Below are 15,218 nucleotides of genomic sequence, written 5' to 3'. Positions count from 1 at the left end.
AACGCTGACTGATAACGACAATTCCTACGATGGATATCAATTCACTTGAGACGATAAGGGGGGATTGTACGATGCTGTAAACATTTGCGATCGAGTGATTGTTGCAGTTATTCTTAGCATCTAATCCGGTGAATCATTTTCTTTAGCATCCCAAGTAACACAAATTAAGCCAACTGGCTTTGTTGAGTTGTATTATTGTTTTTTGAAGACTTCCATAGCATCCAATTATCAAAACTGTTTTATAGTAACATAGGAAATGCTTCACTTATCGTGTGTTTTAAAAGAGCCCTGGAAGTTTTTCTAAAATTTAAATAAAACACTATCTTGAAAGGGTTGTAAAGAAGTTGCAAAAGTATTGCTAAAGTTTCAATAAAACGTACATACTTTCTTGTGTTATTAGACTTTGGTACCTGTTTTACTAAACCACTCAATGCTCTTTTAAAACTAGCATTCAAGCAAAGTTGAAAAACTGTTATTTGGAACAGTGGATGTTGGCATGATAAAACTAAATGACAGATGATTTGACAATCGAAAAAAAACGTTGTGCGTGTAAACTTTGTTACCTCTGTTTTGAAAGGATTATTAGTGATGGCTTTGAGAAAAACGGGCTCTAAATATGATATAAATTAACACAACTAAATTCATCTGAAAAATAAAACCAACTTTGTTGCATCCGCATTCAAATTTCAAAATCGCTGAATTCTTAGGGTTTGAATAAAAGCACTAACTATGAATAAACGTTTATTTTTTGTGATTCGATAAGAATAAATGTATTAGACAGTTTCAGTTAAATAAAAAAGAGTGTTTTTAGCATTTTTAGTTCATATGACGACAGTATCCATATACTAACAATTGCAATTGAATCCAGTGCGAATGGAGTTTCATCCTGAAGACGCCAAATAAAGTACCTCCTTGTTTCATTTATCAATCTCTGTCTCTCACTGTGAAGTTAATCTATATTTACGTCATTCAATCCAGAGTTAACAAAACTCTTTCCGTACAAACCGCCCTTGAAATTTCTAGAAGACTGCAGCCACCGATTTCTCCTCAGCAAAGACGGAGATATGGAACTTTATCACAATCGAAAATGCACATTCTAAGCATTCATCAGCCTCAACAAATTTCAGATGATATAGGGTAACGGACTTATTTTGGACCAGAGGACCTATTTTGGACCACCTTGTCTAGCTCTCTTATAAAGCATCTAATAATGATAAAAATTAGTGCATTACTAAAAGGGGAATTTACCGATATTAGTCTTATGAAAAGCTCATTTTAAGTACGCCCTTGAAAAATAAGGTTTTTATACGTGTTTTCAAGTTCAGTCGGACTAAAGGCGCCCGCACAATAGCACGTCGGTCGTCGCGTCACGTCAGCTGTCAACGCTGTCGATAAGTACTAAAACGCTGACGCGACGCACCCGACGATTTTTGCATCACAATAGGCGATGGAAGCGCTGCCGAATTTGGATGATGGTTTTGCATTAGTGCAAGTGGGATGCAGCTAAAATTTCACCCAACTTTTGACAGATCTTATGGGTTTTTCTTAAGGAGTGAAAGAATAACTTTTCGATTCCATCGCCCATTCAGCGTCAAGAGACATCTAAGCAACCAAAAGTTTGTTTTGATTCTCTTCGTTTAGCGGTTTGTTTACTATAGTGATGAGCAGTCTTAAGTTTCTTCAACCTTAAAAAAAATGGAAAACGGTAATGTTGACACTCTTCGACGTGCATCGATTTCAATGGCGGTTTTATTCTGTCTACGGAAGATAAGGGCTAATGAACGATCTCGCAGATGGTATGTACCTAAAGTAAGAAGTAAAATCCGCTGAATCGTTTTAGTATTTGAAATTGACTACTCCAGAATTGAGATGTTGTTTGAAATGATTATTTCAAGGAAATAAAAAGCTTTAATTTGTTAGGCTGTAAGTTAATCCAGGCGTGGACACAGAGCTCAGTTCAAGTGATAGGGTGGAAGGGGAATTGGTGATTTTAGGATTTCACGCACCCATCTTTTGGTGAACTTGGCCTTTACAGAAGTTAAGCAAACTTTTCGAACCCATTTTCATATTCATTTCGACATCCTTATATATAACAAACTTGAATCTGTGCGATTACGTTCAATTGAGAGAAGATTTTCTTTAAAATTTTCAATTGATTATTTTGCAGTATCAATTCTGAAATCAAAATCTTATTAGTAATTATGAATTCTAAATTTCATTCTTTAACCTGACTTTTTAACCTGAATTTGGCAATTGAAAAGAGATTTTAGTATAGATTTACCCTCAATTCAATTCAAATTCTGAGTACATATTATAAAATCCGGATCTTATGCTTTTATTGTTTTGCACTTGAGTTTCAAGCTCTCATTTTGAGTTTCTTCATTCGATTTGGCTTCTTTTCAAGTTTTTGTGCGAACTATGTACCGTGTTGAACTGTCAACATTAAGGGCGAACACGAAATTATTGCGACACGGGCATAACTTTCTTACCATTGGGTAAAAATCAATCAGTTGCAGTTGAGAAAAATTTTGAATATTCTCCATTCAACCGTCTCCAGAGTGATGAAAAAGTTCCAGGAGCGGTTGACGTTGAACCACGGCAAATAAGCTGGAAAAAAACCGGGACCAAAGAACAAAAAGACGCAGAGAAAGGTAAAGTGGATGATTGAAGCAAATCCCAACGTCTCAAGCCGTGATTTGGCTAAAAGATCGGCATGTCTCAGAGCTACGTCCAGAATGCAAAGAAGAGAGCTGGACAACATACATACTGGGTAGAGAACTTCCCAAATCGCGATTAGCGGCAACAATAGATGGCTAAAACTCGGGCATGGTAGCTCTACGAGAAGATGCTGACAAATTATGGCTGCTGTGTGATGGACGACGAAACGTATATAAAAGTCGATTTTAAGCAAATTCCGGGGTTGGAATTTTTACACCGGCGAGATTAAACTTCTGGCAACTTTCATAGTGTCAACAACCTGTGTTTTACTGCTCCGTCTTCATTTCGATTTTTTAGACTGAAATCCGCTACCATCTGGTCCAAGACCTGCACCAACTGGCAAACTACCACCGAATCAACCCGCACAATCATCCAAAAGCCCCAGATCACACGGAAAGGTACGAAACATCAATCCGGAGTTGCGCCCGGTGGAGCTGTACTGGGCAATAATGAAGCCGTAACATTGGAAGAGCAAGAAGACAGTCAAAGACGAGAAGGACATGTTATGAAAATGAAAAAAAACTGAGAAACTGGTACCGCATGACACTGTTATGACTTTGACGCAGGGCATCAAGCGAAAATGCATACAATTTTGCACTCAAGGCTCCATCGATTAACTTTTCTTTTGATTTTGACTACTCTAAAATTTTGGTTTTAATCTAAACATTATAAGAAATTAGCATGACATTTTCGGTGTCGCAATAATTTCGGGTACGCCCTTTTCTTTGAAAATCTGTTATGCCCAAAAGTCTGGGAAATCTCGGATGTCCACTCACAATAACTAACCCTTCGTTTCATGATTTTTTATTTTTCCTCAAAAGTTATTTTAAACAGTTGGAAATGATCATCATGAAAAAAATTCAAATAAAATACAATTTTTCCACTTTTCTATACATTAATTGTTGCGAATTTGTTACTTTATGAAACGAAGGGCTAATACATCACATTCTCTTATTAATTGAATAAAGAATATATTTTAGGAGTTGACGTTCTTTTTTGGCAGCAAATTTCTGAGGCCGATATTTGTGAAAAATTATTTAAAATTGAATCTCCAAGCTCAATTAGGCCATTGAATTTCGATTGGTGACCACTCAGACCGGACACAGTGGCCGGATTTCTTCAAGCGGCAACATCATGAAGTATAGCTTCCAAGGAGAATCGGTGCAATCGGCGTACAACTTACGGCAAATGACTGGGCCAGGAGTTCCCCGGCAACGGTTTAAAACAAATATTGCAACCTTCAGACAGATAAGTACCATTTTCTTTTTCGGAGCTTTCGATTAAAAAGTTATAGGGTAAAATAATTCATAACCCATATAAAAGTTCGATTTACATCTTTTATGGGTAAATTTAAATCATAATGATAATGTGTGATGATCGGTATCCTTTATCAAGAGTGAGACGAAGAATATAAGTTTGACTTGAATTTTCCTTCTTTAGAAGCGAACATGGTACAAAATTGAAAATCGTCATGTATCAATTATTTGTCAGTTTTATTCGAACAATACGAAAAGAGAGTTTACAGGAAATATTTTTTGTTTTTTTTTTGTATTATTTAGTTTGTTTTCTCTTGTATATTACCAAGTTGTTTTATCTTTGTTTATTTCTTGCAATCAGGTCGATGACTTGCAATTCAAAATGATTGCGTTAGCTGCGAGTGGTATTTTGCCTTCGATTAACTTACGTATGTTTGAGAGTTCCAAGATTTCAATTTAAAAAATTTCGTGAGTATTTTTTTCGAGTAGTTTCAAAATTAAGTTAATACATAAATGGACCAAAGTTATTCGCATCATCTATCCAAAAATTCATAAATAATCGATGCATAAACTACCTATTTTCATTAATTGATAAAGTAATTAATTTTGTAATTTATGATGCATGAAATTTTTTATTGAGGCTAGTTATAATATCATACAATAAATTTTCAAATAGTTAGCTACCTAGTACTATTGAAAATCAAAATTTACTCCAAAACTCTTAAACTCTTAAGAAATATGTAAAAGAACATTTACGTTAATGTTTTTTCTCGAATAAATTTTTAAAAATTAGAAATAAACGTATGATGCTTCTTTTGAAAATTGATCGGTATGTACATAAGGGAAAATAGTAAGAATTTTGTAGTACACTTTTAAACATACATACATTCTAGTTTTTCCGGAGCTTTATGAATGTTTATGAAGATCGTTTTAATTTTATGTTTGTTTCAAAACTTCTATTACATTAAATTTTTATATCAATGTTTTTTTAACAAGTTTCACAAAACCATTGAAGATTTTTCAAGATTTTTGTATAAAAGCCTCATTAGAGCTAGGAGTTTCAGTAGGAAACTTTAGGAGCATAGGAGGTGTAGGACAAATTCATTACCCGTAATGCTGGCCTAGCATCTCCCAGGGTTTGCCTTTCCCAACTTTACCTTTCTTAAACCTCCCCACGTTTATGGGTAGATCGTAGAGATCTCTGCATCTACTGTTTAAATAAACGTGAGTCACTTAAAGCGACTTATATACCCTTCCCTCTTCCTACACAGTCCGCAGGGTTCGGCCAGGGCACCTTTAACATTCTGTGGGGGCAAGTTTTTCAATTTAAGAGATTCTATAGTCTGAGGCTCTGAGGCAACGAATTGGAAGACTTTGCTTCTTTTGAAATTTCAAGTCAGGAAGTGTAACATCTTCTAGAAAAGAAGGTGGTGCAATTCACAAAGACTGTTATTTCATAAAACGGAGAGTTGACGAGTAGCGCCAACCGAAGTTTTAGGCGACTGTTTATGCGAATGCGAATGCGAATGCGAATGCGAAAGAATATATTTTAGGAGTTCCCAGCGAATGAATGTTTTAAATATGAAATATTTTCTCAACAATAAAAAAAAGCTTTTACGGCGACCAGACATACTTTTTATTAGCTTTCTCGAGATTTGAAAAAAAAAAAATGATGTACCTAATTATCTGTTTATGAATGTAGAATTGCAGCACAGATTAGGTAGAACAAAGAAAAATATCTCCCATTTCAATTAAGTTCGAATGTCTAGCAAAATTGAAAGTATATTCGATTAAATTTCAACTTAAACATTATTTGAATGGAATTTAAAGTTCATGTTTACCTAAACTGATTTGAAAACTTTACAAAAAAATATTTCTGAATTTTATTCGAACAATATCAGAGCAAATGCCGGGAATTATCGAAATTTAAAAAAAATTGAAAATTTGAAGAGAAACATAGAAAATCAATGGGAATTAATTTTGTCATTCTTGTCATTTTTGTCATTTTTGTCATTTTTGTAAATTTGTAATTTTTGTAATTTTTGTAATTTTTGTAATTTTTGTAATTTTTGTAATTTTTGTAATTTTTGTAATTTTTGTAATTTTTGTAATTTTTGTAATTTTTGTAATTTTTGTAATTTTTGTAATTTTTGTAATGTTTGTAATTTTTGTAATTTTTGTAATTTTTGTAATTTTTGTAATTTTTGTAATTTTTGTAATTTTTGTAATTTTTGTAATTTTTGTAATTTTTGTAATTTTTGTAATTTTTGTCATTTTTGTAATTTTTGTAATTTTTGTAATTTTTGTAATTTTTTTATTTTTTGTCATTTTTGTTATTTTTGTCATTTTTGTCATTTTTGTCATTTTTGTCATTTTTGAAATTTTTGTAATTTTTGTAATTTTTGTAATTTTTGTAATTTTGTAATTTTTGTAATTTTTGTAATTTTTGTAATTTTTGTAATTTTTGTAATTTTTGTAATTTTTGATAATTTTGTAATTTTTGTAATTTTTGTAAATTTTGTAAATTTTGTAATTTTTGTAATTTTTGTAATTTTTGTAGTTTTTGTAATTTTTGTAATTTTTGTAATTTTTGTAATTTTTGTAATTTTTGTAATTTTTGTAATTTTTGTAATTTTTGTAATTTTTGTAATTTTTGTAATTTTTGTAATTTTTGTAATTTTTGTAATTTTGTAATTTTTGTAATTTTTGTAATTTTTGTAATTTTTGTAATTTTTGTAATTTTTGTAATTTTTGTAATTTTTGTAATTTTTGTAATTTTTGTAATTTTTGTAACTCTTGTAATTTTTGTAATTTTTGTAATTTTTGTAACTCTTGTAATTTTTGTAATTTTTGTAATTTTTGTAATTTTTTGTAATTTTTTGTAATTTTTGTAATTTTTGTAATTTTAGTAGATTTTGTAATTTTTGTAATTTTTGTAATTTTTGTAATTTTTTTTATTTTTTGTCATTTTTGTTATTTTTGTCATTTTTGTCATTTTTGTCATTTTTGTCATTTTTGTCATTTTTGTAATTTTTGTAATTTTTGTAATTTTTGTAATTTTTGTAATTTTTGTAATTTTTGTAATTTTTGTAATTTTTGTAATTTTTGTAATTTTTGTAATTTTTGTAATTTTTGTAATTTTTGTAATTTTTGTCATTTTTGTAATTTTTGTAATTTTTGTAATTTTTGTAATTTTTGTAATTTTTGTAATTTTTGTAATTTTTGTAATTTTTGTAATTTTTGTAATTTTGTAATTTTTGTAATTTCTGTAATTTTTGTTATTTTTGTCATTTTTGTCATTTTTGTCATTTTTGTCATTTTTGTCACTTTTGTAATTTTTGTCATTTTTGTAATTTTTGTAATTTTTGTAATTTTTATAATTTTTGTGATTTATGTTATTTTTGTAATTTTTGTCTTTTTGTCATTTTTGTCATTTTTGTAATTTTTGTAATTTTTGTCATTTTGTATTTGTAATTTTGTCATTTTTATCATTTTTATCATTTTCGTCATTTTTGTCATTTTTGTCATTTTTGTCATTTTTGTCATTTTTGTCATTTTTGTCATTTTTGTCATTTTTGTCATTTTTGTCATTTTTTGTCATTTTTGTCATTTTTGTCATTTTTGTCATTTTTGTCATTTTTGTCATTTTTGTCATTTTTGTCATTTTTGTCATTTTTGTCATTTTTGTCATTTTGTCATTTTTGTCATTTTTGTCATTTTTGTCATTTTTGTCATTTTTGTCATTTTTGTCATTTTTGTCATTTTTGTCATTTTTGTCATTTTTGTCATTTTTGTCATTTTTGTCATTTTTGTCATTTTTGTCATTTTTGTCATTTTTGTCATTTTTGTCATTTTTGTCATTTTTGTCATTTTTGTCATTTTTGTCATTTTTGTCATTTTTGTCATTTTTGTCATTTTTGTCATTTTTGTCGTTTTGTCATTTTTGTCATTTTTCTCATTTTTGTCATTTTTGTCATTTTTGTCATTTTTGTCATTTTTGTCATTTTTGTCATTTTTGTCATTTTTTGTCATTTTTGTCATTTTTGTCATTTTTGTCATTTTTGTCATTTTTGTCATTTTTGTCATTTTTGTCATTTTTGTCATTTTTGTCATTTTTGTCATTTTTGTCATTTTTGTCATTTTTGTCATTTTTGTCATTTTTGTCATTTTTGTCATTTTTGTCATTTTTGTCATTTTTGTCATTTTTGTCATTTTGTCATTTTTGTCATATTTGTCATTTTTGTCATTTTTGTCATTTTTGTCATTTTTGTCATTTTTGTCATTTTTGTCATTTTGTCATTTTTGTCATTTTTGTCATTTTTGTCATTTTTGTCATTTTTGTCATTTTTGTCATTTTTGTCATTTTTGTCATTTTTGTCATTTTTGTCATTTTTGTCATTTTTGTCATTTTTGTCATTTTTGTCATTTTTGTCATTTTTGTCATTTTTGTCATTTTTGTCATTTTTGTCATTTTTGTCATTTTTGTCATTTTTGTCATTTTTGTCATTTTTGTCATTTTTGTCATTTTTGTCATTTTTGTCATTTTTGTCATTTTTGTCATTTTTGTCATTTTTGTCATTTTTGTCATTTTTGTCATTTTTGTCATTTTTGTCATTTTTGTCATTTTTGTCATTTTTGTCATTTTTGTCATTTTTGTCATTTTTGTCATTTTTGTCATTTTTGTCATTTTTGTCATTTTTGTCATTTTTTGTCATTTTGTCATTTTTGTCATTTTTGTCATTTTTGTCATTTTTGTCATTTTTGTCATTTTTGTCATTTTTGTCATTTTTGTCATTTTTGTCATTTTTATCATTTTTGTCATTTTTATCATTTTTGTCATTTTTGTCATTTTGTCATTTTTGTCATTTTTGTCTTTTTTGTCATTTTTGTCATTTTTGTCATTTTTGTCATTTTTGTCATTTTTGTCATTTTTGTCATTTTTGTCATTTTTGTCATTTTTGTCATTTTTGTCATTTTTGTCATTTTTGTCATTTTTGTCATTTTTGTCATTTTTGTCATTTTTGTCATTTTTTGTCATTTTGTCATTTTTGTCATTTTTGTCATTTTTGTCATTTTTGTCATTTTTGTCATTTTTGTCATTTTTGTCATTTTTGTCATTTTTGTCATTTTTGTCATTTTTGTCATTTTTGTCATTTTTGTCATTTTGTCATTTTTGTCATTTTTGTCATTTTTGTCATTTTTGTCATTTTTGTCATTTTTGTCATTTTTGTCATTTTGTCATTTTTGTCATTTTTGTCATTTTTGTCATTTTTGTCATTTTTGTCATTTTTGTCATTTTTGTCATTTTTGTCATTTTTGTCATTTTTGTCATTTTTGTCATTTTTGTCATTTTTGTCATTTTTGTCATTTTTGTCATTTTTGTCATTTTGTCATTTTTGTCATTTTTGTCATTTTTTGTCATTTTTGTCATTTTTGTATTTGTCATTTTTGTCATTTTTGTCATTTTTGTCATTTTTGTCATTTTTGTCATTTTTGTCATTTTTGTCATTTTTGTCATTTTTGTCATTTTGTCATTTTTGTCATTTTTGTCATTTTTGTCATTTTTGTCATTTTTGTCATTTTTGTCATTTTTGTCATTTTTGTCATTTTTGTCATTTTTGTCATTTTTGTCATTTTTGTCATTTTTTGTCATTTTTGTCATTTTTGTCATTTTTGTCATTTTTTGTCATTTTTGTCATTTTTGTCATTTTTGTCATTTTTGTCATTTTTGTCATTTTTCATTTTGTCATTTTTGTCATTTTTGTCATTTTTGTCATTTTTGTCATTTTTGTCATTTTTGTCATTTTTGTCATTTTTGTCATTTTTGTCATTTTTGTCATTTTTGTCATTTTTGTCATTTTTGTCATTTTTGTCATTTTGTCATTTTTGTCATTTTTGTCATTTTTGTCATTTTTGTCATTTTGTCATTTTTGTCATTTTTGTCATTTTTGTCATTTTTGTCAATTTTTGTCATTTTTGTCATTTTTGTCATTTTTGTCATTTTTGTCATTTTGTCATTTTTGTCATTTTTGTCATTTTTGTCATTTTTGTCATTTTTGTCATTTTTGTCATTTTTGTCATTTTTGTCATTTTTGTCATTTTGTCATTTTTGTCATTTTTGTCATTTTTGTCATTTTTGTCATTTTTGTCATTTTTGTCATTTTTGTCATTTTTGTCATTTTTGTCATTTTTGTCATTTTTGTCATTTTTGTCATTTTTGTCATTTTTGTCATTTTTGTCATTTTTGTCATTTTTGTCATTTGTCATTTTTGTCATTTTTGTCATTTTTGTCATTTTTGTCATTTTTGTCATTTTTGTCATTTTTGTCATTTTTGTCATTTTTGTCATTTTTGTCATTTTTGTCATTTTTGTAATTTTTGTCATTTTTGTCATTTTTGTCATTTTTGTCATTTTTGTCATTTTTGTCATTTTTGTCATTTTTGTCATTTTTGTCATTTTTGTCATTTTTGTCATTTTTGTCATTTTTGTCATTTTTTGTCATTTTTGTCATTTTTGTCATTTTTGTCATTTTTGTCATTTTTGTCATTTTTGTCATTTTTGTCATATTGTCATTTTGTCATTTTTGTCATTTTTGTCATTTTTGTCATTTTTGTCATTTTTGTCATTTTTGTCATTTTTGTCATTTTTGTCATTTTTGTCATTTTTGTCATTTTTGTCATTTTTGTCATTTTTGTCATTTTTGTCATTTTTGTCATTTTTGTCATTTTTGTCATTTTTTGTCATTTTTGTCATTTTGTCATTTTTGTCATTTTTGTCATTTTTGTCATTTTATGTCATTTTTGTCATTTTTGTCATTTTTGTCATTTTTGTCATTTTTGTCATTTTTGTCATTTTTGTCATTTTTGTCGTTTTTGTCATTTTTGTCATTTTTGTCATTTTTGTCATTTTTGTCATTTTTGTCATTTTTGTCATTTTTGTCATTTTTGTCATTTTTGTCATTTTTGTCATTTTTTGTCATTTTTGTCATTTTTGTCATTTTTGTCATTTTTGTCATTTTTGTCATTTTGTCATTTTTGGTCATTTTTGTCATTTTTGTCATTTTTGTCATTTTTGTCATTTTTGTCATTTTGGTCATTTTTGTCATTTTTGTCATTTTGTCATTTTTGTCATTTTTGTCATTTTTTGTCATTTTTGTCATTTTTGTCATATTTGTCATTTTGTCATTTTTGTCATATTTGTCATTTTTGTCATTTTTGTCATTTTTGTCATTTTTGTCATTTTTGTCATTTTTGTCATTTTTGTCATTTTTGTCATTTTTGTCATTTTTGTCATTTTTGTCATTTTTGTCATTTTTGTCATTTTTGTCATTTTTGTCATTTTTGTCATTTTTGTCATTTTTGTCATTTTTGTCATTTTTGTCATTTTTTTGTCATTTTGTCATTTTTGTCATTTTTGTCATTTTTGTCATTTTTGTCATTTTTGTCATTTTTGTCATTTTTGTCATTTTTGTCATTTTGTCATTTTTGTCATTTTTGTCATTTTTGTCATTTTTGTCATTTTTGTCATTTTTGTCATTTTTGTCATTTTTGTCATTTTTGTCATTTTTATCATTTTTGTCATTTTTGTCATTTTTGTCATTTTTGTCATTTTTGTCATTTTTGTCATTTTTGTCATTTTTGTCATTTTTGTCATTTTTGTCATTTTTGTCATTTTGTCATTTTTGTCATTTTTGTCATTTTTATCATTTTTGTCATTTTTGTCATTTTTGTCATTTTTGTCATTTTTGTCATTTTTGTCATTTTTGTCATTTTTGTCATTTTTGTCATTTATGTCATTTTTGTCATTTTTGTCATTTTTGTCATTTTTGTCATTTTTGTCATTTTTGTCATTTTTGTCATTTTTGTCATTTTTGTCATTTTCGTCATTTTTGTCATTTTTGTCATTTTTGTCATTTTTGTCATTTTTGTCATTTTTGTCATTTTTGTCATTTTTGTCATTTTTGTCATTTTTGTCATTTTTGTCATTTTTGTCATTTTTGTCATTTTTGTCATTTTTGTCATTTTTATCATTTTTATCATTTTTGTCATTTTTGTCATTTTTGTCATTTTTGTCATTTTTGTCATTTTTGTCATTTTTGTCATTTTTGTCATTTTTGTCATTTTTGTCATTTTTGTCATTTTTGTCATTTTTGTCATTTTTGTCATTTTTGTCATTTTTGTCATTTTTGTCATTTTTGTCATTTTTGTCATTTTTGTCATTTTTGTCATTTTTGTCATTTTTGTCATTTTTGTCATTTTTGTCATTTTTGTCATTTTTGTCATTTTTGTCATTTTTGTCATTTTTGTCATTTTTGTCATTTTTGTCATTTTTGTCATTTTTGTCATTTTTGTCATTTTTGTCATTTTTGTCATTTTTGTCATTTTTGTCATTTTTGTCATTTTTGTCATTTTTGTCATTTTTGTCATTTTTGTCATTTTTGTCATTTTTGTCATTTTTGTCATTTTTGTCATTTTTGTCATTTTTGTCATTTTTGTCATTTTTGTCATTTTTGTCATTTTTGTCATTTTTGTCATTTTTGTCATTTTTGTCATTTTTGTCATTTTTGTCATTTTTGTCATTTTTGTCATTTTTGTCATTTTTGTCATTTTTGTCATTTTTGTCATTTTTGTCATTTTTGTCATTTTTGTCATTTTTGTCATTTTTGTCATTTTTGTCATTTTTGTCATTTTTGTCATTTTTGTCATTTTTGTCATTTTTGTCATTTTTGTCATTTTTATCATTTTTGTCATTTTTGTCATTTTTGTCATTTTTGTCATTTTTGTCATTTTTGTCATTTTTGTCATTTTTGTCATTTTTGTCATTTTTGTCATTTTTGTCATTTTTGTCATTTTTGTCATTTTTGTCATTTTTGTCATTTGTGTCATTTTTGTCATTTTTGTCATTTTTGTCATTTTTGTCATTTTTGTCATTTTTGTCATTTTTGTCATTTTTGTCATTTTTGTCATTTTTGTCATTTTTGTCATTTTTGTCATTTTTGTCATTTTTGTCATTTTTGTCATTTTTGTCATTTTTGTCATTTTTGTCATTTTTGTTATTTTTGTTCTTGTGATTTTTTTTTTCATCCACTGTTATTGTTTGATTGAACCACGATTTGAACATGTTGTGAAAACGTTCACTCAACCGCTGAAATCTTTGTTTGGGAATTTTTCAATGCCAAACAATCTGACAACAACAACTACTACAACACTTATTCACATTTGATCACCCTCAACATAATCCACGCGAGTCAACAAACACACCGTTAGCCTGGTTCAAATCAGCTGATTCCACTAACATACAGACTAGCATGACGGCATGACGAAACACAAACAAACACCTTACCTCCAGGCGCAAAACCGCGAAACATCTGCCAAACCCCCGGGCCGGGTATGTTCTGATAAGGCAACGCATCGGTCCAGCCGATTTCACGGGCACTTTCCGGTAAAGTTGATGGTTCTAACTGGGCACTTCTCCATCGTTTTGGAGTGGATAGTAACAACACTTCTTTTCCGGTTGAAAGTTTTGTCGAACGAATGAAATAACGAAGCATATTTTCCTTTAATAATAATAACAATCCACTAGTTCAATGTCGTACCGTATGCGGACGCACGGCGAACGGAACGCGAAACACAACTGAAGACGAAAACAAGCGTTTGCTCTATGCGCACGCCTGAGAGATGAACTGATGTGGTGCTAATAATAGACGGAATGCGAACGCCGTTAAAAGTGGATGAATACATTTTAGAACAAATTTGTTCACCAAACAAAAACAGTTAAGTATGTGTTAAACTAAAATTTCGGCAACACTGTAGAATTTTTCAAGTACCCTTTGATAATGGGATTCTTATCTATGTAAAGATAAAAGTCAATTTGTTTATCAGCTGCTTGATATAGTACTTAGTACTTAAACTTTAATGACATGAATGAAAATCACACTCGAAAATAGCAATGCAACATTCCGCCTTCTCAATCAACAACTTCCTTCATCTCGAAGCGCAGCTCATTAGCCGGCACGTTGATGAGTGATGTTATAATCTTCAACGGGCCATGGTTCCAGCGGTACTCGAATTGGCGAGTAACACGCGCAAGAAATATTTCCATTTCCATCATGGCCAATCGACGCCCTATGCAAGTACGCGGTCCAAATCCGAAAGGCAGGAACAAAAATGGATGGGCACTTTTGGCATTGGGCACCTGCTCTGATTCCGACTCCTTGAGCCAACGTTCCGGAAGGAATTCCTGAGCCCGCGCATAGTAACGCTCATCTTTATACAGGTTCATCGCGGGCATAAGGAGGTCGGTCTACGAATCGAAACGCTTAGGGTTGTAACTGGGAGTACAACTTGAGCTATACTTACACCTTTCGGAATGCGATATCCTTGAAGTACAAGATCTTTTCCGGCTGTGCGCACATTTCCGACAACCGGTGACTGAAGCCGGAGACCTTCCTTGATGCAAGCCCTCAGGTAAGGAAGATTGCGCATGTTTTCCGGAGTAAGGGGAGAATTTTTATCCGGAAGAATCGCTCGGATTTCCTCACGAAGCTTATTTTGCTTCTCCGGATTCGTAGCTAGAGCGTGCAATATGCTAATCGTTCCCGACGAAGTCTGAAATTTGAAGCGATCTTAAGTCAAAACCTAGTTTAAGACTTCCAAAAAGCGTTTTTACCGTATCAACTCCAGCCTGCAGCATGTCGAAGGCCATGATTACGGCTACATCTCTGTCAACCTTCAACAGTTTCTCCAATACACTCATAGCTTCGCTCGATTTGGAAGGATTCTTCTCCAATCTTGTTACAGCAGCGTCCACCTTTGCTTTGATGATACTGTCGATAAAGATAAATTGAATGAAAACGTCGAACGCAATATGTACCCCGTTGATAGTACTCAGTAATTCCATCTAGGACAGTTATCAGTCTGTTGAACGTTGGGGTCTTGTAGTATTTCCAAACCGATGGAAGGATGTCCAACTGATATGAGAGCTCCAGGAATTCTCGAATCAACTGATCCACAATAAGAAATATTATTATTAGCAAACCCCTTTGAACACTTGATTTAATAAATTTACCCTTATCATTTCTTTCGCCTCTGCAGGTTGATCGGCTTCCAATACGCCTAGTCTTGTATCCAGCGCAAGAACACCCATCATCTCCAAAGCCCATCGATTGATCCACTGGTTGAAATCTGCAGGCATCTCATTTTTGGCGTCACGTAGATTTGGGATTCTGATCAAAAACAGGAACAG

At 29.2% G+C, this 15,218-nt stretch overlaps 2 protein-coding genes across 2 annotated transcripts in view; both read right to left on the bottom strand.

The window, feature by feature from the left end:
- LOC129746864 (cytochrome P450 12b1, mitochondrial-like) overlaps positions 1–13,619 on the bottom strand; it is a 44,837-nt gene extending 31,218 nt beyond the window's left edge. Inside the window, exon 1 of the mRNA XM_055740772.1 lies at positions 13,317–13,619. Within this exon, the coding sequence (XP_055596747.1) occupies positions 13,317–13,524 (208 nt within the window). The 5' untranslated portion in view covers positions 13,525–13,619. The remainder of the gene's footprint in view (positions 1–13,316) is intronic.
- The window catches only part of LOC129741117 (uncharacterized), a 66,819-nt gene that overhangs the window by 50,944 nt on the left and 657 nt on the right, over positions 1–15,218 (bottom strand). Inside the window, exons 3-7 of the mRNA XM_055732824.1 lie at positions 15,042–15,198; positions 14,861–14,976; positions 14,643–14,799; positions 14,333–14,581; positions 13,943–14,276 (exon numbers count right to left, since the gene is read on the bottom strand). Coding sequence (XP_055588799.1) covers positions 13,943–14,276; positions 14,333–14,581; positions 14,643–14,799; positions 14,861–14,976; positions 15,042–15,198 — 1,013 coding nt within the window. The remainder of the gene's footprint in view (positions 1–13,942; positions 14,277–14,332; positions 14,582–14,642; positions 14,800–14,860; positions 14,977–15,041; positions 15,199–15,218) is intronic.

This window comes from Uranotaenia lowii, chromosome 2 (genome assembly GCF_029784155.1).
Source record: "Uranotaenia lowii strain MFRU-FL chromosome 2, ASM2978415v1, whole genome shotgun sequence".
NCBI lineage: Eukaryota > Metazoa > Arthropoda > Insecta > Diptera > Culicidae > Uranotaenia > Uranotaenia lowii.
The sequence above is the reverse complement of the archived record's forward strand: the minus strand, read 5'-3'. Positions and strand labels throughout refer to the sequence as shown.